The 26,130-nt window shown below is 44.6% G+C and overlaps 1 protein-coding gene across 3 annotated transcripts in view; it reads right to left on the bottom strand.

Moving 5' to 3' along the window:
• Positions 1-6,026: 6,026 nt before the first annotated feature.
• sgms2a (sphingomyelin synthase 2a) overlaps positions 6,027-26,130 on the bottom strand; it is a 117,237-nt gene continuing 97,133 nt past the window's right edge. For 2 of the 3 annotated variants that reach the window (XM_055641894.1, XM_055641904.1), the window contains exons 3-5: positions 23,261-23,414; positions 13,063-13,238; positions 6,027-10,637 (exon numbers count right to left, since the gene is read on the bottom strand). In XM_055641894.1, the coding sequence (XP_055497869.1) occupies positions 10,458-10,637; positions 13,063-13,238; positions 23,261-23,414 (510 nt within the window). In that variant the 3' untranslated portion in view covers positions 6,027-10,457. The remainder of the gene's footprint in view (positions 10,638-13,062; positions 13,239-23,260; positions 23,415-26,130) is intronic. The other variant, XM_055641886.1, reaches the window with a different exon arrangement.

Below are 26,130 nucleotides of genomic sequence, written 5' to 3'. Positions count from 1 at the left end.
GCGGCGTCATACACACTAACTAACTATCTCCCCACACAAACGCTAACTACCCCCCTTGATATTATATTAATATTATTAATTTGCTCCTTTTACCTCATAACCGCCCTGTCCACTGACGCATAGCCCACAACTCGCAGGCACATCTAGAGAGGGAGGGGGGTTAGGGGGGGGGAAAGAGGGGTGAGAGAGATGGGAGGAGAGGGGAGGGGAGAGAGGGGAAGAGAGAGGGGGGGGAGAGGGGGGAGAGGGGGGAAAGGGAAGCGGGGAGGGGGGAAGGGAGGGGAAGAGGTGGGGGGGAAGGGAGGGGGAGAGGTGGGGGGGGAAGGGAGGGGAGGGAGGTGGGAGGGGATGGGTTGGAGGGAAGTGGGGTTAGGGGAGGGCGGGGAGGGTGAGGGAAGAAGGGGGGTAGGGGAGAGGAGGGGAGGAGGGAGAGAGAGAGAGAGGGAGAGAGAGAGAGAGAGAGAGAGAGATAGAGAGAGAGAGAGAGAGAGGAGAGGAGAGAGAGAGAGAGAGAGAGAGAGAGGAGGGAGAGAGAGAGGGGAGAGATGGGGAGAGAGAGATGGGGAGAGAGAGAGAGCGAAATGCAACCGTGCGTCACGCGTTCAGAATGTTCTGGAAATGAAGTGTGCGCTTCTCATGCACGAAAGCTGTCGGCAGCTCTATGGAATTCAGGGGAGGAACCTGAACCACACACACTAACCTCCCCCACCCCACACACGCACACACACACACACACACAGCGGGTCCGATCTAAGCAGTCAATGAAGACAGCAAATTTATTTTTAAAAAACTGTTAAGAATTAGTAATGTTAAGTGAGATGTAATTAAATTAAATTAAAAAACAATGGAATCACCAATCTGGCAGGCTGGGGGGACTAGGGCCAGGAGCCAGGTGGGGAACAGGGCCGGGCGGGGCCAGGAGGGAAGTTGGGCCAGGTGGAAAGCCATTGTGAGGTTAGCAGCTGGGCAAGCTTAATATTTTTTTTAAATGTCAGTTTGGTGATAAATTTTAATAAATATCTCGGGAAATAATGGACCAAATTTATTGGGGAGTGCATTTTTGAAATCATAAGGAAAACTTCTACCAGAAGATGTTAAAAAATCACTGTTATTGGAATGTCAGCAGCTGGGCAGCGGTCAGATTTTAAAAAAAGGTCAGATTTGTCAACAATTTTCATTTAAAAAGTCAGGAAAATAATGTACCAAAGGTACAGAGGAGTGGATTTCTAAGCTCACAGGGAAAATCTCTACTGAAATACTTAAAAATGTCCCCGTCTCGGCATCTGGTTTTCGAGGAAAAACGTTTCAAAGGCAAAATAACACACACACACACACACAGTTTTAATTGATACTAGACCAAGTGCGGACCCGTTGGGTCTGTTCCCCCAACGGGCGTTTGCGGAGCGGGGGGGGGGGGGGGGGGGGGGGCGGGGCCACACACACTAACCACCCCCACACACACACTAACTACCTCCTTTGATATTATATTAATATTCCTAATTTTCTCCTTTTACCCCATAACCGCCCTATCCACTGACACATAGCCCCCAACTCGCTGTCGCTTCGGGAGAGTGAGGACAGAGAGAGAGTGGGGAGAAACAGAGAGAGAGGCAGGGACAGAAGGGCAAGAGACAGAGGAAAAGGGGGGGGGGGGGTGCAGAGGAGGAGAGGGAGGGTGGGTGACGAGGGAGGGTGGTGGAGGAGAGAGAGAGAGAGCGGGAGGAGAGAGGGGAGGAGAGAGAGGGGGTAAAGGGGGGCTGAGAGGGGGGAAGGGGAGAGGGGAAGGGAGGGAGAGAGGTGGGGGAAGGGAGGGGGAGGTGGAGGGAAGGGGATAGGGGAGGGGGTGGAGGGAAGGGGGTAGGGGAGGGGTGGAGGGGAGGGATTTGGGGAGGGAGGGCAGTGGGTTGGGAGAGGAAGGGGGAGAGAGAGAGGGAGGGAGGGAAAGAGGGGGGGGATGAGAGGGAGGGTGGAGAGATGGGGAGAGAGGGGAGAGGAGAATGCGAGAGAGAAGGGGGATGGAGAGGGAGAGAGAAGAGAGTAGGGTAGAGATGGGTGAGGGAGAGAGAGATAGAGAGAGGAGATAGGGGAGAGAGAGAGAGAGGAGGGGGAGGGGAGAGAGGCAGGTGGGCCTTGTTATGTGGGCATTGTGATGTCAGCAGCTGGCAAATGGTGATTATTTTTTTTAAGTGAATTCTGTGAACAATTGTATTCAAAATCTGGGGAAATAATTGAGCAAATTTAGAGAGGAGCGGATTTCTGAAATCATAAATTAAATCCCTACCGAAATATGTGAAAATCTCCGCGTTTTTGCGTCTCGTTTTCGGGGAAATACGTTTCAAAGGCAAAACGACACACACACACACAGAGTTTTAAAAGTATAAAGATATGATGTACGGACGAGTTTTTTTAAAAACAAAAATATGCGAGCACCTCATGGTGTTAATATTGGCCAAATTAAAGACACCATAACATGGAGGATCCCTGCACTTGTCAGAATTACTTAACACTTGTCAGCCGAATTTTACAGGCTTTGAATGACACCAGCCAGTCTAGGCTCAGAATGGTATGCAGGATGGTGAGGGGTCCATGTGTTTTCCCTGTTTCTCTTAAATTGATAAAATGTATAGCAGTTTTGCAAACGAACCTTAAATGCATCATTTCGATTGGATCGCTGCAAAAGCATTGTAAATAGTGTAAATAATGTTGCGAGACGGTCATCCTGTTAATCGATGATTGGTCGAACTGTTGAGCCTTGGAGAAACTGTTTGAATCTCAGGACACGTTTCAATGTTTATTCTTGTTTGCTTCCTTCTGGAATTTCTTTCAAATATAATGTGTTAGCCACTGTATTATTGGGTTAGGGAAATATCTGTCATGTACAGGGTTAATCGATATCTGTTATTGGATTGTAAAGAGGCCACCCCCATGTGGTTCAGCCCCTCAAGGTTTGGGGACCTATAAAAGTCCGCTCTCTCCTGTGTCAATCTTCTGGGAGTTGGGACTGCGGGACCTTCTGAGTGTCTCTGTTTAAGCGAGGCTAGGAGGGCTTGGCCAAGCAAATACAAGGATCGAACCCGTGGTGGTTATTTACAGTAGTGGGGACTGTAATTGTGTTTTGTCAAAATTAAATTTAGATGCGCAAGTGCTTGACTCACTGATTTTTGACTGTAGCTAGACTGAGGGGAAGCTTAGAACGAGCAATTTACATTGGAGGCTCGTCCGGCATCTCAATGGACCCCCAAACACAAGTTTGCGATCAAGGGTGTTGAGCTGTTTCGATCGCGAGCACAGAAATCGGGTCCACTGTGCATTTTTCACATCGGGTTTCAGCACTTCGTTAGTCGGAGTGGATCGATCATTCGTGGGCTTGGGAAAGGGTCCAATCGATTCAATATCAATCAATATCAGTTTTATTCGTCACTTGCACATAAAGTGCAAGTGAAATGAATTTGCCAGCAGCTGTACAATTAAAAAAAGAACTCACAAAAACACAATAAAAATGTAACATAAACATCCACCACAGCATTCATCTCTGTGGTGGAAGGCACAAAATTTGGCCAGTCCTCCTCCATTTTCCCCCGTGGTCGACACCTCAACCCTCCGCAGCCGCCGCTGTGGGCGACCAGATGTTCAGACAAGATAAAGTCCAGATAAACTTCAGGTAAGTCCTGAATCGGTGCTTCCCTTGACAATAATATCCCATATCCAACCATTGACAATAAAGCGGCTACTGTTGTCTAGGAGCTAATGAGAGAAATTGTCCCTAGATTCAGCATTCCCATTCGACTTAGCTCAGATAACGGTCCACACTTTATTGGACAAATCAATAAATAATTTTGTGAACAGCTGGGGATCCAGCAGCAATTACACTGTACTTATCGATCACAGGCTGCTGGACTTGTAGAAAGGTCAAACCAGACACTTAAAACTAAATTAAAGATGGAGACTGGGCTTGGATGGATTAAATTACTCCCAATAGCACTATTTCGGATGAGAGTCACGCTTGCAGGGAAATCTAAATTACGCTCAGCAGAAATTATTTACGGTAGACCCTAAAAAACCCCTTGGAACCAAAATGCGATGAAAATTTCCACCATATGACTGCATAGATGACCGACTATATCTTAGCCTTGACAAGAGCCTTAAGGGATTTACATTGTAGAGTGAGAGCAGCCTATGAGGATATGCCTTCATTAGTAACTCCCATTAAAGTAAAACCTGGAGACTATGTCTCTAGTGAAGAATTGGGTAAGGAAAGGATCAGAAGTTTGTTGGGAAGGACCGTACCAAGTTCTTCTAATGATTCCGACAGCAGTAAAAGTAGAGGGAAGAAATGCTTGGGTGCATCTTCATCATTGTAAAAGTATTAGTGAAGTTATCAGTGGTTAACTTGTTTCCTCCCAGGTTTTCTTAGAAATTCTCCACTCAATTACGAATCAAGGACCAATGGACTATCAAGATTGATGGATGCGATTCGCGCCCATGAAAACTCGGGAGGTGAAGTCTCATCAGACAGAAATCATGGAGCTACGCCCACGAAAACTCGGGAAGCTCGATGAAATTCTGAGAATCTACATCAACATCTACTTGTTAGAACATTGTTAAAGTATAGCAGTCATCATTGTATTCTGGAGTTATCATTTATGATGAGCGTTATCATGAATGATAAAACGGGAGAATGTTAATATTGGCCAAATTAAAGACACCATTAAATGCGAGGATCCCTACACTTGTCAGAATTACTTAATCCTTGTCAGCTGAACTTTACAGGCTTTGAATGGCGCCAGCCAGTCTAGTCTCAGACTGGTATGAAGGATGATGAGGGGTCCAGATGTTCTCCCTGTTTCTCTTAAATTGATAAAAATGTATAGTAGTTTTGCAAACGAATCTTAAATGCATCATTTCGATTGGATCGCTGGATTGTAGATAGTATAAATAATGTTGCGAGACGGTCATCCTGTTAATCGATGATTGGTCGACCTGTTGAGTCTTGAAGAAATTGTTTGATTCTCAGGGCACATATTTCAATGTTTATTCTTGTTTGTTTCCTTCTGGAACTTTCTTTCAAATACAATGTGCTAGCCACTGTATTATTGGGTTAGGGAAATGTCTCATGTGTGGGGTTAATCAATATCTGTTATTGGATTGTAAAGAGACCACCCCCATGTGGTACGGCCCCTCGAGGTTCGGGGATCTATAAAAGTCCGCTCCCACGAGGTCCTGTGTCGATCTTCTGGCAGAACGCTTGGGACTGCGTGACCTCTCTGTTTGAGCGAGGCCTAGAGGGCTTGATCAGGCAGATACGAGGATCAAACGCGCAGTGGGTAGGTACAGTAGTGGGAACTGTAATTGTGTTTTGTCAAAATAAAATTTAGATGCGCAAGTGCTTGACAGTGATTTTTGACTGAAACTAGACTGGGGGGAAGCATCGAACGAGCAATTTACAGAGGCATTTAAGAAACTTTTCGATGGGCACATGGACAGGAAGGGAATAGAACCATATGGATCATGAGCAGGCAAAGAAGATCAATTTAACTTGTCATCATGTTCAGTGCAGATATTATGGGCTGAACGGCCTGTTCCTATGTTCTGTTAGGCATCAATGCTGTCTATTGGTGGCTGAGTACTTGGTCTTCAGGATAAAGAGAAACAACAGGAACATAGCATCTTTAGAATTTGTTTTTAAACAAGGAGTGCTGAGGTTCGGGAGGCACAAGAGACTGCAGATGCTGGAATCTGGAGCAACAAACAATCTGCTGGAGGAACTCAGCTGGTCGAGCAGCATCCGTGGAGGGAAATGAACAGTCAGGTATTGATTGGGACTCTCCATGGTTCCACTCTTCAGATACACTGAGGGGCACCAGAAATTGCAAAGTAAATGTAGACTGGTACATGGATAGGACAGGCTTGGAGGGATATGGGACAAACACTGGCAGGTTGGACGAGTGTAGATGGGACATGTTGGTCGGTGTAGCGAACATGCCCACGCCGACCAACTGGTGTGGAGGTGGGGAGTGGCTGAGAGTGACCAGCCGGAGCACCCGGAGAAAACCCACGCATTCATAGGGAGACGGTACAGACACCACTCGTCAAGATCGAACCAGGGTGTCTTGTGCCATAAGGCAGCAACGCTAAAGCTGTGCCACTATATCACCCAAGTTATGCATAGAACAACTAGTTCTATGTTATTCCACGCTCTCAGCCACTCCCCACCTCCACACAGGCCATCATCGAACCCGGGTCTCTGGCGATCTGAGGCAGCGACTACTGGCTATGTCACCGTTGAAATAACTAAGTCATAAGTAATAATAATTACCAACAAAGAAAATCATTTGTAATAATCGAATATTTTTACTCTAATTGTACACAATTATTGAAATATTTTGTGTGACAAATTAGGTCTAGAAATATATCATTGTATGGTGTGTATATACAGAGATTAAGGCTAACTTACAAGAAGTTAATAAAAAACAATTATTCCGATATAAAAGCAGCATTTATTAGTAATAAAAATACCAATGATTGTATCCCTAGTAAACTTTACATTTCTTCAATTCTTTGTACAACCTGAATTTAGATTGCAAAACGTTTAGGTAATGAGAGCCAAGTGCAATCTGTACGGACGTTCAAATCAAATCTTAAAGGCCTCTAGAATTATCTACATTCTTAAAATAAGAAATATATCTACAAATATTACATTGTTCAAAAGGAAAATGTCTGAATTGTTGTGGAGACACAAGAAACTGCTGATGCTGTGATTTTCAACAAAAACAAAATGGTGGAATATTTCCTCCACAGAGGCCTGACTCACTGTTCCTTTAGCACTTTGGTTTTTTTTTGTCTGTATGCTACATTCATCGAGTCGTACAGCTTGGAAACAGGCCCAATTTTCCCACACCTACCAACATGTCCTATCTACATTAATCCCACCTGCCTGCATTTGGCCCATATCCCTCTTAACCTGTCCTATCCATGTCATCTTTGTTACAATGGCTTAGAGTTCAACCCTAGGGAATGGAGGTAATTTAGTGATTCAACTTAATTCTTTCTTCGGCACTGCAGCTGAATGAAAGCTGCAAACCATTGAATCATTGAAAGATACAGAATGGAAACAGGCCTATCGGCCCACTGAATCCACATCAACCATTAACCATTCACACAATTCTATATTGCACTCTCATCCATTCATCCATACACTAAAGGGAAATTTACAGCAGCCAATCAACCTACAAACCCTTTGGGGTGTGGGAGGAAACCAGAGCATTCTGAAGAAACCCATGCAGTCATAGGGAGAGCATGCAAACTCCACACAGACAACACCCATGGTCAGGATCGATTCTAGGTCTCTAGCACTGTGAGGCAGCAGCTCCACTAGCTGCGCCACTGTGCCGCCCTTACCATTCTATAAAGGGGCCAATTTCAAGGTATCCTTCCAATCAATTGAATCAAGAGTTGACTGTGACATACAAATAAGTATATCGAGACTTCCCTTTCCAACAGAACAGCTCTGAAGCATGTGAATGGAAAATATCTCCATAGGTGCATGGAATTTGAGAAGATCATTCGAAGGATCTCCCATTGGATATTGTCAAAATTGTCTGCCTGAGGGAGTAGAGGAAAGATTATCAAATGTTGCTCCATTAATTAGGGTGGCACAGTGGCACAGCACCAGAGACCCGGGTTCAATCCTGACTACGGGTGCTGGCTGTATAGTGTTTGTGCGTTCTCCGTGACTGACCGCATGGGTTTTCTCGGTTGCTCCATTTTCCTCACACACACAACGAAGACGTACAGATTTGTAAGTTAATTGACTTCGGCAAAAAAATTGTGAATTGTTCCTCGTGTGTAGGATCGTGCTCGCGTACGGAGCGATCGCTGGTCGGCACGGACTCATGGGCAGGACCTGTTTCTGCGCTGTATCTCTAAAGTCTAAAGAAAGTCTAAATTCCTGGAGAGAGGTTTATCAACTAAATGTTGGTGTGTTTTAGGGGGGAGAGGGAGAAGGCTCGCAGACATGCTTTACTTATTCTGATTGACCGGTGGAAAACCTTTCTTCATTTTTGCTTTATCAATGCATACTTCTTCAGGCAATAACTGAAGGACTAGGTAGAGATGCAAATGGCTGCTCATGAAACAACTGCAGCCTCTCCACTAGCAGGAACCTACCTTTTCACCAAAAAAGGAATGTGGTTGCTCTCAACTCAAGAGTAAGCAGCAATATTCATTTCATTTGGGGAGCTTATAACCCAACAATATCAATTCTGATTTCTCTAATTTGAAGTAACTTCTGCATTCCCTCCCCCACTCTAGTCATCCTACTAGTTCCACTTTCCGCAGCCTTGTATCGCTTGGTCATTACCTCTTCCCCAGCCAACAATGGTCCATTATGGGCTCCACCCTTCCTTAGCCATTGGTTGCCGGTCCTGCATCTGGCCTTTTTCTTTACCTCCAGTTCCCTTGCCTCTACTTTCAGTCTGAAGAAAGGTCTCGACCCGAAACGTCACTCATCCTTTTTCCCCAGAGATGCTGCCTGACCCGCTGAGTTACTCCAGCACTTTGCGTCTATCTTCAATATTTATTTTACATTGTGCAAAAACTTTATTTGTAAGGATAACAGATATTTGGCACCAGTAAGATTTAGCAAAGATGGTCTATCCTTTCAAGGAATGATCATATGGACTAACACTTGGTAATATGAATTAATTAAGAAAAATAATGCTTTGTAGATTTAATATATTTGCAACACTGATTTTTATAACGCGTTGTATGTGTTTGTTCTCTTTTACTGAAAGTGGGGTAAATATATAAATACATTACTTTCACAGTGGGCAGTGATTTGGATGAAAACAAGTTGCAAAAATCAAATTTTAGTCAATGGAATTTAGCTGATAAAAGGAAAACTCCAAATATTGAAGACAAACATCAAAAAATGTCCTGACCACTGCAGGTATTAGATAATAAACTTCAAAATTAAACAATGCAACTGCTGTCAGCGTTTAACTATTGAATATCAACTAACAATTGTTTCTGAACCTCATCTTCAACTGTGTGTTGATCTGTAAAAATGAATCACCGCGGATTGTACTGACCTACATTTGATGAAGGACATTTCCTCCCACCCACTTCTCCCCCTCACTTTCATCTTTCCAACTAAAAAGTTGTGATTCCATACTAAGAAACAGCCACCAGGCAGTTCTGCAGAACTCAGCCAAATTGCTTATTTCACTTGCAAGTCTGGCTTGCAAGCATTTAAAAGTGAGAGCAGCAGCAAAGGCATCACAGGCCGGCCCCAACATTTGCCTTTGCACGATTCTACCATCAGTCCTTCCATAGCAATCAGGAGTCTGCTGCCTGATGCCTCCCTTAGCCTCAATCAATGGCACTAAAGTCAACTGTGTTTTCTCCTATCTGAACTGAGAATTTCTGTAGTGCATTAACATGTAAGCCTTTGGCAGGGAGGAGCCTACAAACCTTATTTTCCTTGTTGCATATTCAGAATGAAAAGAGAAAGCAGCTTTTCCAGACCGAAACCCCTCGTTCTGTTCATTTTTTGCCTTTTCTTTGGCATATACTGCATGCTTTGAAACGACAAATCAGTCATGATGGAATCCCAGTTTGTGTGGAGATGGGACTGTTATGCTGGTAATTCAAAGTTCACAGTTTCATCAGAAATAATGTGCAAAATAATTTGTTGCATAAATGTGTTAAATCATAATCAGTAGAATAGATAGCACCCAGCTGTGCCTTTCAAGTAGCATGTTCTATGATGGTAGGACTATATTTGCAGATTATTTGAGTGCATATCTTTGTAACCTAGGTCACCGCTGAGACCTAAATCAATTAATTGATTGATAGATACAGCATGGAAACAGGCCCTTCTGCCCACCGAATCCATGCCAGCCATCGATCACCCATTCACATTAGTTCTATGTTATCCCTCCCTACATATTAGGGAGCGATTTTGCAGATATCAATTTGAAAAGGACTACAAACCCGCATGTCCTTGGGATGTGGGAGAAACCCACGTGGCCACAGGAAGAATGGGTAAAGTTCACGCAGACAGCACCCGCTGTCAGGACCGAACCTGGGTCTCTAGCACTATGAGGCAGAAGCTCTACCACCTGTAGCATTGTGCCGCTAAGATCCGTCGAGATCCTATCTTCTGGTTCATGCATGCAAGCAACACTTTAGGAATGATTCAAGTAATTACTTAATTTCAAATGCCTTTCTTGTGGTAGTTAAGGTTGAAGTTAAATGCACATTAAAAAGGCCAATGGAACTTGCACAACATTAGTTCCCCACTACCTTAGATATCCTAAGCTTATCTTCCAGCTGTGGGGGAAAAAAATATTTGATCAATTTATTAGATGGAACTGAATGTAAAGCAAAAATATATTTTTTCTCTTTCGATGAGTGTGGAGCAGGAAACAATACAATACTCTGTCCATGTCGGTGCTTCACAATTTCTGAACCCTGGAGTATCTCCAACATGGCAACTTCAGGCAGCTTGGAGGCCAGGTGATAGGCCACACATAGGAGCACGGAACCGATGAGTGCACGTTCTTCTCAAGGAAAAGGAAAAGCTGGAACCACCAGACCTGGGAAAACTGATTGGTCTGTGATGGGGTTTTCAAGGTCTGTGGAGAACAAACAAGATAGTCTCACTTTTTTTTAAATTATTGCACGATCAGAGGGGGTGATGTTAGAGAAGGTAAGGGAGGTAAAAAAAAATTAAGACGTTTGACATCCCACCGGCAGTTAGAAATGAGAAGGTCTACAGAGGGTAGAAAGTCATCCGGGAGAGTCCAAGAGGAGGAGGACCAATGGAGACGGGAGAAGGGGGTCATCACTGCTTGGTGAGGATTTCTTCCCATAGAAAAAGGCACAGAGAGAGAGAGAAAAGAAATCTGAAGAAGGGTCCCGATCCAAAACGCCACCCATCCTTTTTCTCTAGATGTTGCCTGGCCCATTGGGTTACTCCAGCACATTGTGTCTATTTTGAAAATAAAGTAGTTTATTTTAGGATATTATACATCTAAGATGATAGAACAAGTAGAAGGTAAATCTTCAGAAAAGATTTACCAGATGTTGCCAGGACTCGAGGGACTGAGCTATATCAAGAGGTTCATCAGGCTAGTACTTTATTCCTTGGACCGCAGGAGGATGAGGGGTGATCTTATTGAGGTGTACAAAATTATGAGAAGAATAGATTGGGTAAAAGCACTGTCTTTTGCCCAGAGGAGGGGAATCGAGAATCAGAGAACACAGTTGTAAGTTGAGCAGGGAAACATTTAACGGAAACCTGAGAGGTGACTCTTTTACACAAAGGGTGGTGGGTGTAGAAACATAGAAAATAGGTGCAGGAATAGGCCATTCGGCCCTTCGAGCCTGCACCGCCATTCAATATGATCATGGCTGATCATCCAACTCAGTATCCTGTACCTGCCTTCTCTCCATACCCCTGATCCCTTTAGCCACAAGGGCCACATCTAACTCTGTCTTAAATATAGCCAATGAACTGGCCTCAACTACCTTCTGTGGCAGAGAATTCCAGAGATGCACCACTCTGTGTGAAAAATGTTTTTCTCATCCTTAAACTGTGACCCCTTGTTCTGGACTTCCCCAACACTGGGAACAATCTTCCTGCATCTAGCCTGTTCAATCTCTTAAGAATTTAGGGAATGGAGGGATATGGACCAGGTGCAGGCAGAGGAGATTAGCCTAAACGTTACCATGTCCATGTCGGACATGGTGGGCTAAAGGTCCACTTCCTGTGCTCTACTGCTCAATGGTAGAATCATACAGCGTGGAAACAGGTCCTTCGGCCCAACTTGCCCATGCTGACCATCATGCCCCATCTACACTAGACCATCATGCCCCATCTACACCTGCCTGCTCTTGGCCATATCGTTCTAAGCCTACTCTATCCATGTACCTGAATAAATACGTCTTAAACGTTTTGATAGTTCCTGCCTCATCTACTTCCTCTGGCAGCTTGTTCCACTCTAGCACAAGTGGGGAGATGGGGTAATGTTCAGGTAAACTTCTGCACCCTATCCAGAGCCTCCCCATCCGTCCTGTAATGAGATGACCAGAACTGCACACGATAATCCAAATGTGGCCTAACCAAGTTTTATAAAGTTGCAACCAGACTTCCTGACTCTTATACTCAACGCCTCAACCAAGTTGAGACTGGTACTAATGCAACGTTTAAGAAACATTCAGACATGGATAGGACATGTTTAGAGGGATATGGGCTAAACGCAGGCAGGTGGGACTAGTGTAGATGGGACATGTTGGCCGGTGTGGGCATGTTTTCGTTGAACGGCCTGTTTCCACACTGTATAACTCTATGACTCCATCTCTATTTCCCCTCTTAAACAAAGGAACAACATTGGCTCCCCGTTGAGACATTAAAACCTGGAGCGGGGCCGTACATCGCCCTGCGCGGCCTTAACGGCCGTGGGACTTACCATCGCCCGCCTGGTGCTTTAACATCGGGAGAAAAATGGAACACAGGGGAGAGGAAAGACTTTGCCTTCCATCACAGTAAGGAGGAGATTCACTGTGATGGATGTTTGTGTGAATTGAATTGTTTGTGTGTCTTGTAGAAATTGTTTATTTTTGTATGGCTGTAGAAACAGTTTTGTTTGAGCCTCAATGAGGTTCAAATGACATTGAATAAATATTGTGTTGTATATTGTATTGTATTGTAATCAAGAATCTATCAATCTCTGCATTAAAAATATCTATTGACGGCCTATAGATTCACCACCCTCTGACTAAAGAAATTCCTCCTCATCTCCTTCCTAAAGGAACGTCCTTTAATTCTGAGGCTATGACCTCTAATCCTAGTTTCTCCCACCAGTGGAAACATCTGCTCCATATTCACTCTATCTAGGCCTTTCACTTTGGAGAGATTTCACACTGGAGCAGTAAAATGAAGACACAATGTAGATCAGTGAAGCAGTAAAATGGAGGATTTGTTTCGTTTTGCTTGAAAGTGTGACATTCCAGAAAATAATCTTGAAAATGTATTTCCATGAAGCGCTAGAACCTCACCGGGATATTGGCCATGGTGTGGTACCACCAGAAGAGTCTAGTAGTAATGTAATAGGCCACTAAGACATCCACACTGTAATGTTCATGGGCTATTAGGATGCATATGATTCCTACTGCACTGAGAAGCCAGCAGATCCATAAGTACCACGAGTACCACCACGATCGACGTGGTGAATCTGTGGAAAGCAAAGATAACAACATTAGGATCTTGAACCATTTATTTATACCAACCAAGAAATCCTTGGGTTAGAATTGCACCTTCTTTATCTGCATTTGCCTTTTACTTCACTGCGATTTTAGTGGGCTCGGCGATGTTAGGACCGGTGGTGGGGAGGGGTATTGTATGCAAAAACAAAGAATTAATTTCACCGTACCTACGTGTATGTGATAAGTACAATTGAATCATTGATCTTATATGGTATTGCAGTGTATGGTATGTTCCCCCTCGTTGGTATGAGAGTATAAGAGGCAGGAAATCATGATGCAGCTCTAAACAACTTTGGCAAGGCCGCATTTAGAGTATTGTGTGCAGAAGGGATGTAGCGTCTTTGTAGAGGGTGCAAAAGAGATTTACCAGAATGCTGCCTGAATTAGAGTGTATTAGCTATAAGGTTGGACAAACTTGGATTGTTTTCTCATGAACGATAGAGTTGAGGGGGGAGACCTGGTAGAAGTATATAAAATTACAAGAGGCATAGATAAGGTAGACGGTCAAAAACTTTTCCTCATGGTAGAAATGTCAAGGGCTAGAGGGCATCGTTTTAAGGTGAGAAACGCATATATAAAGTAGTGCGGGGTAAATTTTTTTTTGCACAGAGGGCAGTCGGTGCCTGGAATATGCATCCGGGGTTTGTTATTGAGGCAGATACCATAGTGGCATTTTTACGAAGCTTTCTGATAGGCACATGGATATGCAGGGAATGGAGGGATATGGATCAGGTGCAGGCAAATGAGATTCATTTATCTTGGCATCAAGTTTGGCACAGACATTTTGAGCCAAAGAACCTGTTCCTGAGCTGTATTGTTCTATATTCCATTACAGGCATGTGAACCAGTTAGACTACGTAGAGTCGTGGATTGTACATACAGACATGGATTGAGAATTGTGTTTTTTTTTCTTATTTCACTCCAATCGATTCCTGCCCAGCAGAGAAAATTAAAGGGCCTGTCCCACTTCAGAATCAGAATGCTTTATTGTCATTGCATGTGTCACATACAACGAGATTACTGTGTCTCTCCATTTAAAAGAACTTCAAACATTCACATACTCATACTTTTTACACTCCCTCCCTCCCCAAACCCACCCATGGATTCACATTTACATAAATTAACACTGTCTCCCACCCCCCTCCTTCCCCATAACCCGCTCCCGAGACAGAGTTCAGTTCCAAGATTGCTGATGGGTAAAAGCTGTTCTTGAGTCTGGCAGTGCGTGACTTTAGCGACCTGTACCTTTTTCCTGAGGGCAGCAGTGTGAAAAGGTGGTGACAAGGATGTGTGATGTCTTTCATGATATTACAGGACCTGCTGCGGCATCTGGAGTGGTAAATGTCCTCCAGAGAGGGCAGGGGGAGTCCAATGATACCCTGGGCAGTTTTTATCACCCTCTGGAGAGCTGCTCTGTCAGCTGCTGAACAGTTCCCAAACCAGGTAGAAAGACTCCAGCAGTTTAGCAGACAGATGGGCCTTCCTCAGTGTTCTGAGGAAGTAAAGTCTCTGTTGCGCCTTTTTTACAAATATAGCAGAGTTCACAGACCATTTAAGATCCTCACTGATGTTGATCCCCAGAAATTTAAAACTAGGCACCCTCTCCACCGCCTCGCCCCCTATCTCCAGTGGCCTGTGCTCCGCTCTATGTCACCTGAAATCAGTGATGATCTCCTTTGTCTTTTTAGTGTTCAGAGATTGTTGTGAGCACACCACTCAGAAAGTCTGTGCACCTCCTCTCTATAGGCGACCTCGTTCCCATTTGAGATGAGCCCCACCACGGTTGTATCGTCCGCAAATTTTATGATCCTATTTGCAGGGTGTTGGGGCAAGCAGTCATGTGTGTATAGGGCGTAGAGGAGCGGACTGAGCACACAGCCCTGCGGTGCTTCTGTGCTGAGGGTCAGGGATGTTGAGGTGTAGGGTCCAAGTCTCACCGTCTGTGGGCGTTCACTGAGAAATTCCAATATCCACCGACACAGTTGACTGCTGAGGCCAAGGTCTAGCATTTTTGTGATCAGCTTGCTGGGTATGATTGTATTAAAAGCTGAGCTGTAATCAACACAAATCATCCTGACATATGGCCCCTTCTCCTCTAGGTGTTGTAGTGCAGCATGGAGGACAGTGTTTATGGCATCCTCTGTAGATCCATTAGCCCTATATGCATACTGGTGTGGGTCGAGTGAGGGGGGGGAAGAGATAATTTGAGGTGACCTAAGACCAGCCTTTCAAAGCACTTAGAGACTACAGATGTAAGAGCAACGGGCCTGTAGTCATTGAGGGAGTTGATGTTTTTCTGCTTGGGCACCGGGATGATAGTGGTGGTTTTCAGGCACGTTGGCACGGAGGAGTGTGCTAGGGAAAGGTTAAAAACACTTGGGCCATCATTTACTCAATATGCCGGTAGTGACTGACGCACGACGGACGCACGTGTCATCATGCGCCCGCGCAGCCGTCTGGAGCGCGTGACGTCATTTGAAGATAGACACAAAATGCAGGAGTTACTCAGCGGGACCGGCAGCATCTCTGGAGAGAAGGAATGGATGATGTTTCGGGTTCAGTCTGGAAGAAGGGTCTCAATCCGAAACGTCACCCACTGCTTCTCTCCAGAGATGCTGCCGGTCCCGCTGACTTACTCCAGCATTTTGTGTCTATCTCCAATCGTCTTGGCCCCACTCTGGGAGTAGGAGTAGTGGCGGATCCGGATCCGCAACGGACGTGAGTCCCAGGCTGAGCTCGGCGATCGTTTGCCTGCTTCTGTTGGAGGTGAGACGTTGCGTCGCGCCAGGGTCTTGGGTCTCTCCCACTTTAGCCGTCAGTTCCGCAACTGGCCGGTGGCTCGCGAAGATTTTGTGCAGGACGAAGTCCACACTCCTCCACGCCACTCCACGCCACTCCATGCGCCCATACCGCGCTACCCATGCACTACACACGCACTAGCAGGTCGCGTAAATGGTACGCGAATGACGGCCAAGTGGGACAGGTCCTTAAGTCACTCACTGAATCCCTAAAAACAATTGAACCAATTACCCAAGAGAAAATTTAAAAACTATATTAAAGTCTGCTCAATGACTTTGATGGGGTGGAAGATTGCAACCTTCGCGTGGTCCGCCATGTTTTGACGGATGCAATCAACCCGGCGTGCACAATCAAATAACATCAAATAGAACAAGTTGTCCTACAACTTTAGGCTGTGCCATACGCAAGAAGAAGAAGAATTACTTTGATAGTTGACCTATCGCTCTCTGTACAAAAAACTTGGCTGCAATTATTTCTCCTCTTCATTGCCGAAGATGCAATGCATTTCAAATTTAAGGAAGAGGATAGACAGAAAATGCTGGAGTAATAGGCAGCATTTCTGGAGAGAAGGAATGGGCGATATTTCGGGTTGAGACCGTTCTTCAGACTGGAGAAGACTTAGAAACAGAGAAAATAGATCCAGGATGAGGTCATTTATTATGATAGAAACATGGAAACATAGAAAATAGGTGCAGGAGTAGGCCATTCGGCCCTTCGAGCATTCGATATGATCATGGCTGATCATCCAACTCAGTATCCCATCCCTGCCTTCTCTCCATACCCCCTGACCCCATTAGCCACAAGGGCCACATCTAACTCCCTGATAATATAGCCAATGAACTGGCCTCAACTACCTTCTGTGGCAGAGAATTCCAGAGATTCACCACTCTATGTGTAAAAAATGTTTTTCTCATCTCAGTCCCCCTCTTATCCTTAAATTGTGACCCCTAGTTCTGGACTTCCCCAACATCGGGAATAATCTTCCTGCATCTAGCCTGTCCAACCCCTTAAGAATTGTGTAAGTTTCTATAAGATCCCCCCTCAATCTTCTGAATTCCAGCGTGTACAAGCCAAGTCTATCCAGTCTTTCTTCATATGTCTATGCCATCATGATTTTATAAACCTTATATGATTTTATAAAGTCCTGCCATCCCAGGAATCAGTCTGGTGAACCTTCTCTGTATTCCATCTATGGCAAGAATGTCTTTCCTCAGATTAGGAGACCAAAACTGTACGCAATACTCCAGGTGTGGTCTCACCAAGACCCTGTACAACTGCAGTAGAACCTCCCTGCTCTTATACTCAAATCCTTCTGCTATGATCCAGTGAATTGGCCTCCACTGCCTTGTATGGCAGAGATGTCCACAGATTCACAACTCTCTGGGTGAAAAGGTTTTTCCTCATATCAGTCCTAAACGGTGTACCCCTTATTCGTAAACTGTAACCCTAGTTCTGGCCTCCCCCAACATCGGGAACATTTTATTATGCATCTAGCCTGTCCAATCCCTTAAGAATTATATATGTTTCTATAAGATATCCTCTCATCCTTCTAAATTACAGTGAAAATAAACCCAGTCGATCCATTCTTTTATCTTCTTCAGAAAGAAGGGTCTCAACTCGAATTGTCACCCATTCCTTCTCTCCAGAGATACTGCCTGTCCCGCTGTGTTACTCCAGCATTTTATGTCTATCTTTGGTCTAAACCAGCATCCGCATTCCTTCCGACACGCAAGGGAGAGGATGTTGCTTTGAACAGAGGGAGACAATTTTCCACTGTAAACAGGACATCCCTTCTAATACAGGATTGTTGGCTACCCTGACAAAGAACCTCCAGTGTTATAGCTCGGTGTTCCTGCAGGAATTGCCAGGAGCTTTCTCTGGGACACAGCTCTGTACCTTGGGGAAAGCCTGCAGTGCAGATATGTATCTGTACCTATTCTGCTTGACCTAGTTAGCTGATTTAGAAGTGAATGGAGTGTTGACTGGGGAAGAGGATCGTTGATGTGCCTAATCCATCAGTGACCGGTGAACTTGGAGATGTTGCCTAGAATAGCAGGTGCAGTCTGGAATGATCCCTGAGGCAAGGATGTTGAGGCCAGGTGACCAGGTCCCCTCGCGTGTCTGGGGTATCCAAGAGATGCCGTTCACATCCCCATGTAATGTATGAACAGCAGTTCAAGGTGCGTACATATAGGTAGACACAGTAAAAATGGGTTAAAGACACAAAGTGCTGGTGTAAATCAGCAGGTTAGGCAACATCTTTGGAGGACATGAATAGACAACATTTTAGGTTGAGACCCTTCGTCAGATTCAACCTGAGAATTTTGCCTGTGCATGTCCTCTAGAGATGCTGCTCCAGCATTTAAGTTACTCCAGCACTTTTGTGTATTTTTTTTTGCAAACCAGCATTTACAATTCCTAGTCTGGGCACAATAAGTCGACTTTGGTGGCAGCATTGATGATGCAAGAAGCATCAGTGTTGGGTTGGTACTTTGCAGTAGAGTAACTATCAGTATATTAATGTAGTCTTGCACAACATCTGACAAAGAATGCAAATTTATAATGATGAAATCTTTAAGCAGCATTCAATTTGAGTCTTTAGCATTACTAAAAGCTGCTTTTTCTGTGAATGAACAGCATCTGCAGTTCTTTGGACAAATGTGGTTGAAAAGGTGGGTGAGAAGGTTATTTTGGATATCACATGTCTTGGATGTTAGAAAAAAGTATGGAGAAATATCCCACACCTAAATTACACTACGAAGCACTGGCACTTGTGTTAATATGTGAAATATTGTTCAAATTTGTGCATTTATGTAATTTTCAACTTTGCAACATTATGGTACTGTGCAGATACAACAAATATTGTATCAAATATTTCCCCATGACTGATCCAATGCCGAATTTCTGGCAACTGGTGATCCACCCCTCCTTTTAAGATGGGCAAAATCTCCTTCTGAAATCCCCCCCGAAAATGTGGCGCCTAAGGCTGGGTGAGGCGGCCAAACTCAATCTCATTGTGACTTCTGTGCTGATCGGCAGGTCAAATTTGCCCCCTATGGCCAGGGCTCCGGAACTCTGGCCCGACCACAGCCGGCAGATCTGTTCCCATAGCCGACTTCCATGGCCTACTTTGCGGTATCTCGGCCCCCTAAGGCCGTGGCCTCTGTTGGTCCGGCAAAATGGGTAATCCAGAAAGGCTCTGGAACCAACTTTGCCGGAAAATCAGTGTACTTTACTTCCAATGTCCAGATGAATAATTTGATTATTCCAGTTAATCTTTATAATTAAAATCTTACACCTGCATATCAGCAATTGCTACCTCTGGGAACTATAACACGACTACACACACTTATGTTGGTTGTGCCCATTGCAACGTAACAATAAAGACAAAAATAAAGTCAGAAAGCAGGGAAAAGCATTGAAGAGCAGGGTTGAATATCCTTGTGTATCTACTCATTGTATCAGAGATTCTAACATGCCTCCGTGTCACAAACTGTACTGAATTGCATGTAGTCATCTTGGACCAGTGTCAGCCTTAACTCCCCGGGGATAAGCAAGCAATAAATGAGGTCAGAGTTCTGCCACTGTCTGCTTATACGAAGTGAGGATCCTGGTCAAGTGAGTCGGTGTTTGCAGCTATCCTATCTGTGTTCGAAGAGTTTCATGGCTCAGAGCTCACAGATGAATGTTTGCCAATGGAACAACATTTGTGTTGCTGGCAACTGGGCAACTGCATCACCAAATATGATCATTGGCTCCTCAGGGTTTGTAAGGGGAAGCATGTGGGGGAGCCGCAAAATTAGTTCCAGAGCCAGAGTGTGAAATACTTATGGGCAGGAAGTTCAAACTCTCTGAATATAATGAATTTTATTTCTAATTGTATCAGAGCAGCAGGAAATGGCTGTATTCCTCATTTAGCTTACTATGGATTGGAGATACAGTGTGGAAGCAGACCCATCCGCAACCAAATCCACACCGACCATTGATCACCCGTACACTAGTCCTACGTTATCCCACTTACGCATCCACTCCCTGCTCACTAGGAATATAAAATAAATAAAAAGATAGAAATAAAAATAAATAAATAAGAGTTGTTTGTCGGTCAGTCAACTGATCTCAGTTTTCAAACATTCTCCAGTCAAAAGATTTAAATATTTGTTCAATATTAAAGTACCTTTAGTTTGGAGATACAGTGTGGTAACAGGCTCTTGGGCCCACCCAGACCTTGGATCACCTGTACACTAGTTCCATCCTACACACCAAGGACAATTTACAGAATGAATTAACCTATAAACCTGCACGTCTTTGGGACAGAGAACGGGCAAACATCCGAGCATCCGAGGTCAGGATCGAACCAGGGTCTCTGAGTTTGAGTCTCTGGTAGGCAGTGAGAGGCAGCAGCTCTACTGCTGTGCCACCGTGCCACCTCATGCGTCAGGTCTCTCCCAGGCTTAAGGCCAGTTGGTTTTGAGCATGGAATAAAATCTTGCATTACTATTATCCCCTGTTGTTTAAACTTATATCAAATGATTGCAGCTGCTTCTCATCAGAACTTAGCTTTCTCGAGAGCGGTGTGTGGTGCAATACATTAATGTATACCATCTGGAAAATATCAGGATATGGAAATGTAGCTACAGACAAGTCACAGAATGTTCTGCAATATTGAAGAATTTAGCAAAAACCATTATGTTCTGGTAACTGGCTGCAAAAAAGCCTTCCAACATATAGAGCAATGAAATAAACACAAATAACCTGTAAATGCGTTACAAGCAATTGAACATATAGAAGAAGAGGGCAAAACGGGCCACAATCTGCCTGCCAATATACTGCCAATTGACCTGTTGCTTAATTCAATCATTTACTTTGTAGAGTCATAGTCTTACAGCACGGAAACAGGCCCCCTGGCCACTCCCACCTCCACTCTCCCATCAGGCAAAATGTGTGAAAATGCACACCCCCAGATGTAGAAATAGTTTCTTCCAAGCTGTATTCAGGCAACTGAATCATCCTACCACAACCAGAGAGCAACGCTGAACTACTATCTACCTCATTGGTCACCCTCAGACTATCCTTGATCGGACTTTGCTGGCTATACCTTGCACTAAACGTTATTCCCTTATCATGTATCTACACTGCAAATGGCTCAACTATAATCATGTTCCATTTTTCTGCTGACTGGAAAGCACGCAACAAAAGCTTTTTACTGTACCTTGGTACACGTAACAATAAACTAAACTGAACTAAACTGAACTCCTGATAGGTGGCAATTAAATGGGCCCATGTGCAGCCATGGATGCCTGTGTGGATTTTTTGTAAAAAGAAACAATGAAATTGGTTTTGTTGTCACTGTGCTATTCCATATTTTCTGTGTTGTGGTGCAACTCTACTTACTGTTCTATTGCATCATTTTCCAGGGGTGGGAGATTGCAACCTTCACGTGATCCGCCCTGTTTCGACGAATGCAATCAACCCAGCGTGCACAATCAAATACGATCAAATAGAACAAGTTGTCGTACAACTTTAGGCTGTGCACGCCATACGCTAGAAGAAGAAGCATCATTTTCCACAACATGACACATTGTTTGCCCTATTGCCACAGCATGAAGGGGAGACGCATGGGAGGATGCAGACAGCACATGCAGATAGACTGAAGCATAATCTTAGGTTTAGTTTACAACTGAACCATCCTACCAACAATTAGAGAGCAGTCCCGAGCTACCATCTACATCAAGAGAGGCCCTTGGACCATCTTTTGATCGGACTATACTGGACTTCATCTTGCACTGAATGTTATTCATGTTATTCCCTTTATCATAGGAGTGGATGGCTCGATTGTAATCATGTATTGCCTTTTCGCTGACTGGTTAGCACGCAACAAAAGCTTTTCACGGAACCTCGGTATACGTGACATTAAACTGAACTTGCTCCTCAGGTTCATATTAAATCTTGCTGCTCTTACCTTAAACACGTGGCCTCTTGTTTTTGATTGCCCTACCATGGCGAACAGACTCTGCGCATTCATCCTATCTATTCCCCTCTTGATTTTAAACACTTCTATAAGATCCCACGCTAGCCTCCTGTGCTCCAAGGAATACCATTCATACCCTAGTGTTGCTACTTAAGTGAAGTGCATGATAGGAATGCCAGTGAATGGTCAGGAAGCAGCTCGAACTGTTCAGTTGCCTACTGGTCTTGTCTTTCAAGAAAGAGTCTGCGCTGTATATAGTAAGGACTAACGCTACAGGCTTCACTGGGTTTGGGCAGCTTTTGATAATGTAAATGGAGACACAAGGAACTATAGAATCTAAAGCAAAGTACAAAGTGCTAGAATAATTCAATGGGTTAGGCATCATTTGCGGAAGGAAAGGAAGGCAACATTTGGGGTTGGGATCCTTCTTCAATCTGCCTGGCCAGCTGAGTATGCGATGGGTCAGTTCGTAGCATTGAAAGGAAGCGAGGAAGGGAAGGATAATGTAGAATCAGTTGTTCAATCTCAAATGCAGTTATTTTATTTCAGAATAAGGAAGTCTCTTCTATTCTCAACATTAATTAATACAAAATCTAGAATTGGGACTTTGGCACTAATTTAATTACAGGGCTATTGTAAACATAAATAGGAGAAAGCGGCACAGTGGTAGAGTTGCTGCCTATCTGCACCAGAGACTCGGGTTCAATCCTGACTACAGTGCTGTCTGTACAGAGTTTGCACATTCTCCCTGTGACTCCGAGTGTTCCGGTTTCCTCCCACACAACAAAGACGTGAAGGTTTGTAGGTTAATTGGCTTCGGTAAATTATCTCTAATGCGTAGGATAGAACTAGTATACAGGTGATTGCTGGTCGCTGTAGACTCTGTGGGCCGCGCTGTATCGCAAAACTAAACCAAACTAAGAAATCAGTCTTCCACATCTAAAAATTAGGAAATTGGTTAAAATCATTCCTGGTAGATGATCTGGCCTTGGACCCTTAATGTCCAGCACGGTCTATGAAGGACACTTTTTAACCATCCTAGGACAATGCTTGGATCTGCTTGTCCCCTGGCAAATTAGGAATTTACATGAAAAGTCAGACATGCAAACATACATTTCACGACACTACATCCTGGGACAATGCGCCAGAGCACCAATGCATCTCCACCCGTGCAGCAGCCCAAGTTATAAGATCACCAGCTATTCCCACACAGCAACCACTTACATTCTTTTATAAACAAGTAAGTGATGGTCAACATTACAGTGTGACCACTGTAGAGAAAGTCTCCACACATAATGTGTGACCCCGTAATGGAAAGCCCTCCACCGGATATCAGCTTTAAGATTCGTTGCAGTTTGGCCTGAGAGTCCCCATACAGCTGCAAGAGAAGAAAACAATGGGTGAGACATTTTGCAGACTCCTTGCAAGGTAGTCAAACAGTACAGCACAGGATCCGGCCCTTTCGCCCCTGGTCGGCACAGGCGTTGTGGGCTGTACTGTTCAAAGTTCTTAAATCACCCCACGACCAAGCAGGTTCAGTCACCATGGTCTGATTACAACATCAGGTATCCCCACTGGAAACTAGTTTATTTTAGTTTAGTTTAGAAATATGGTGTGGAAACAGGCCATTCAGCCCACCAAGTCCGTGCCGACCAACAATATACTAGCACAGCAGTAAAAATTAAATAAAAGAGTATGTTGCTTAATTTAACAACAGTTAGTCATCCGTGGAATTCCTTGCATTATATTCAATTAAAAAACGGCACATCCACCTTAGACTCAATTGCTCAGTTGGAACTTAAACTGTGAATTGTTCCTTTGTTTTCAAAATTAAACAGACTTCTAGTGTACTCTGTTTCTCTTGTGCCTTGTAACTTAATCAGGTCATGAGGACAAAAACACATCAGTTTATTGAGATTTAAAACTGAAGCTGCAAGCACGGTACAATGATGTTACAGTGATGAACCGTGCAACATGTCCCAAAGGTGACAGCTACCCATCGATCTTCAAGTATCAGTTAACATTGCTGTGTAAGAAGGAACTGCAGACGCTGGTTTAAACCGGAGATAGACACACAAGGGTGGAGTAACTCAGCGGGACAGGCAGCATCTCTGGAGAGAAGGAATCCTTCTCTCCAGAGATGCTGCCTGTCCTGCTGAGTTAACATTGCTGTTGGTATTATGGTCCCATTCACCATAATAAATTGTCTGTTTGTTCAACAGTTTTCAACAAAAATATTCAAGGCATATGTGCTGGAGATAGAAGGAACTGCAGAAGCACGAATCTTGAGAAGAACACAAAGTTGGGGGAGTCCAGAACCAGGGGCCACAGTTTAAGAATAAGGGATAAGCCATTTAGAACGGAGATGAGGAAACACTTTTTCACACAGAGAGTTGTGAGTCTGTGGAATTCTCTGCCTCAGAGGCCGGTGGAGGCCGGTTCTCTGGCCACTTTCTAGAGAGAGCTAGATACGGCTCTTAAAGATAGCGGTCAGGGGATATGGGGAGAAGGCAGGAACGAGGTATTGAATGTGAATGATCAGCCATGATCACATTGAATGGCGGTGCTGGCTCGAAGGGCCAAATGGCCTACTCCTGCACCTGTTGTCTATTGTCTATTGCTGGGGAAACTCAGCGGGTCAGGCAGCGTCTGTCGAGGGAATGGAGGGGTCAACCCAAACTGTAATTTATCCATTCCCTCCACAGATGCTACCCGACTCATCGAGTTCCTCCACCACTTTGATTCGATACAAGGGACACCAGCTGAGTGGGGAAGTTAATATTTATTTCACTGGCTCTCCACTCAAGAGTCAAGAGTGTTTTATTGTCATATGTCCCAGAGAGAACAATGAAATTCTGACTTGCAGTTGCTCTGGGCTATCTGGATGACAGGGATACATGGGCCTGTCCATTGTCAACAGATGAGTCTTCAACAATACCACCCCTTCCAAACTCATCACCAAGCTGGGCCTCTCTACCAGCCTTTGTAACTGAGTCGTTGCCGTCCTCATCGGCAGACCTCCATCAGTAACAATGTCTCCTCCTCACTGACTATCAAAACAGGTGCACCCCAGACTGCGTGCGTGTCCTCCTGCTCTATCTACTCTCTCTGCACTCAGGACCATGTGGCTACGCACAGCTCCAGTGCCTTCAGTACATTCGCTGGCAACACCACATTAGTCAGCTGAATCATGGGCCGTGATGAGCCAGCCCACAGGCGACAGATAGAACACTTGGGAGAGTGGTGACACAACAACCTCATGCTCAACATCAATGAAACCAAGGATATCATTGTTGACTTCAGAAAGGGGAAGCCAGGAGACCACGTGCCAGTTTTCATTGGTGGATCGGTGGGGGAAGATTTATTCATTTTAAATTCCGGTGGGTTAACATCTCGGATGATTTCTTGGGCCTTGCGCATTGATGTAATCGCAAAGAAAGTGCGTCAGCATCTCTGCTTTCGTTGAGGTTTAAAAAAAATGGGCATGTCACCGAATACTCTCACTAACTTCTACAAATGTTACAAACCATCCCGACTGGTTGCATCGTGGCCTGCTAGAACATTTCCATTGCTTAGGAACACAAGAGGCAAGTGGTGAAATCAGCTCAGTCTATCATGGGCACAGCCCTCCCCACCATTAAAAACATCTGCAAGAGGTGCTGCCGCAATTAGGCAGGATCTATCATAATCATACTTTATTAGCCAAGTATGTTTTGCAACGTACGAGGAATTTAATTTGCCGTAAAGTCATACTAATAAAAAGCAACAAAACACACAAAATGAATTTTAACATAAACATCCACCAAAGCAACTCCTCCACATTTCTCACTGTGATGGAAGGTGAAAAAAAAGTTCAATCTCTTCCCTTCTTTGTTCTCCTACAGTCAGGGGCCTCAAGCCTTTCAAGCCAGTTGTCAGGGCGATCTTGGATCCCGTAGCCGGCGGGCGAGCCCTCCGCGTCGGGGCAATCAAGCTCCCGCATCGGGGGGATCTCAACTCCCAGCGCCGGGCGATCGGACCCCGGGTCGGGGCTAGTCGTACCTCCTGCGACTTTGGAGCTTCCCGTCATCGGTCTCTACCCGAGAATGTGAGCT

The sequence above is a fragment of the Leucoraja erinacea genome, chromosome 1 (assembly GCF_028641065.1).
Source record: "Leucoraja erinacea ecotype New England chromosome 1, Leri_hhj_1, whole genome shotgun sequence".
NCBI classification, from domain to species: Eukaryota; Metazoa; Chordata; class Chondrichthyes; order Rajiformes; family Rajidae; genus Leucoraja; species Leucoraja erinaceus.
This window is presented reverse-complemented; position numbering and strand designations above follow the sequence as displayed.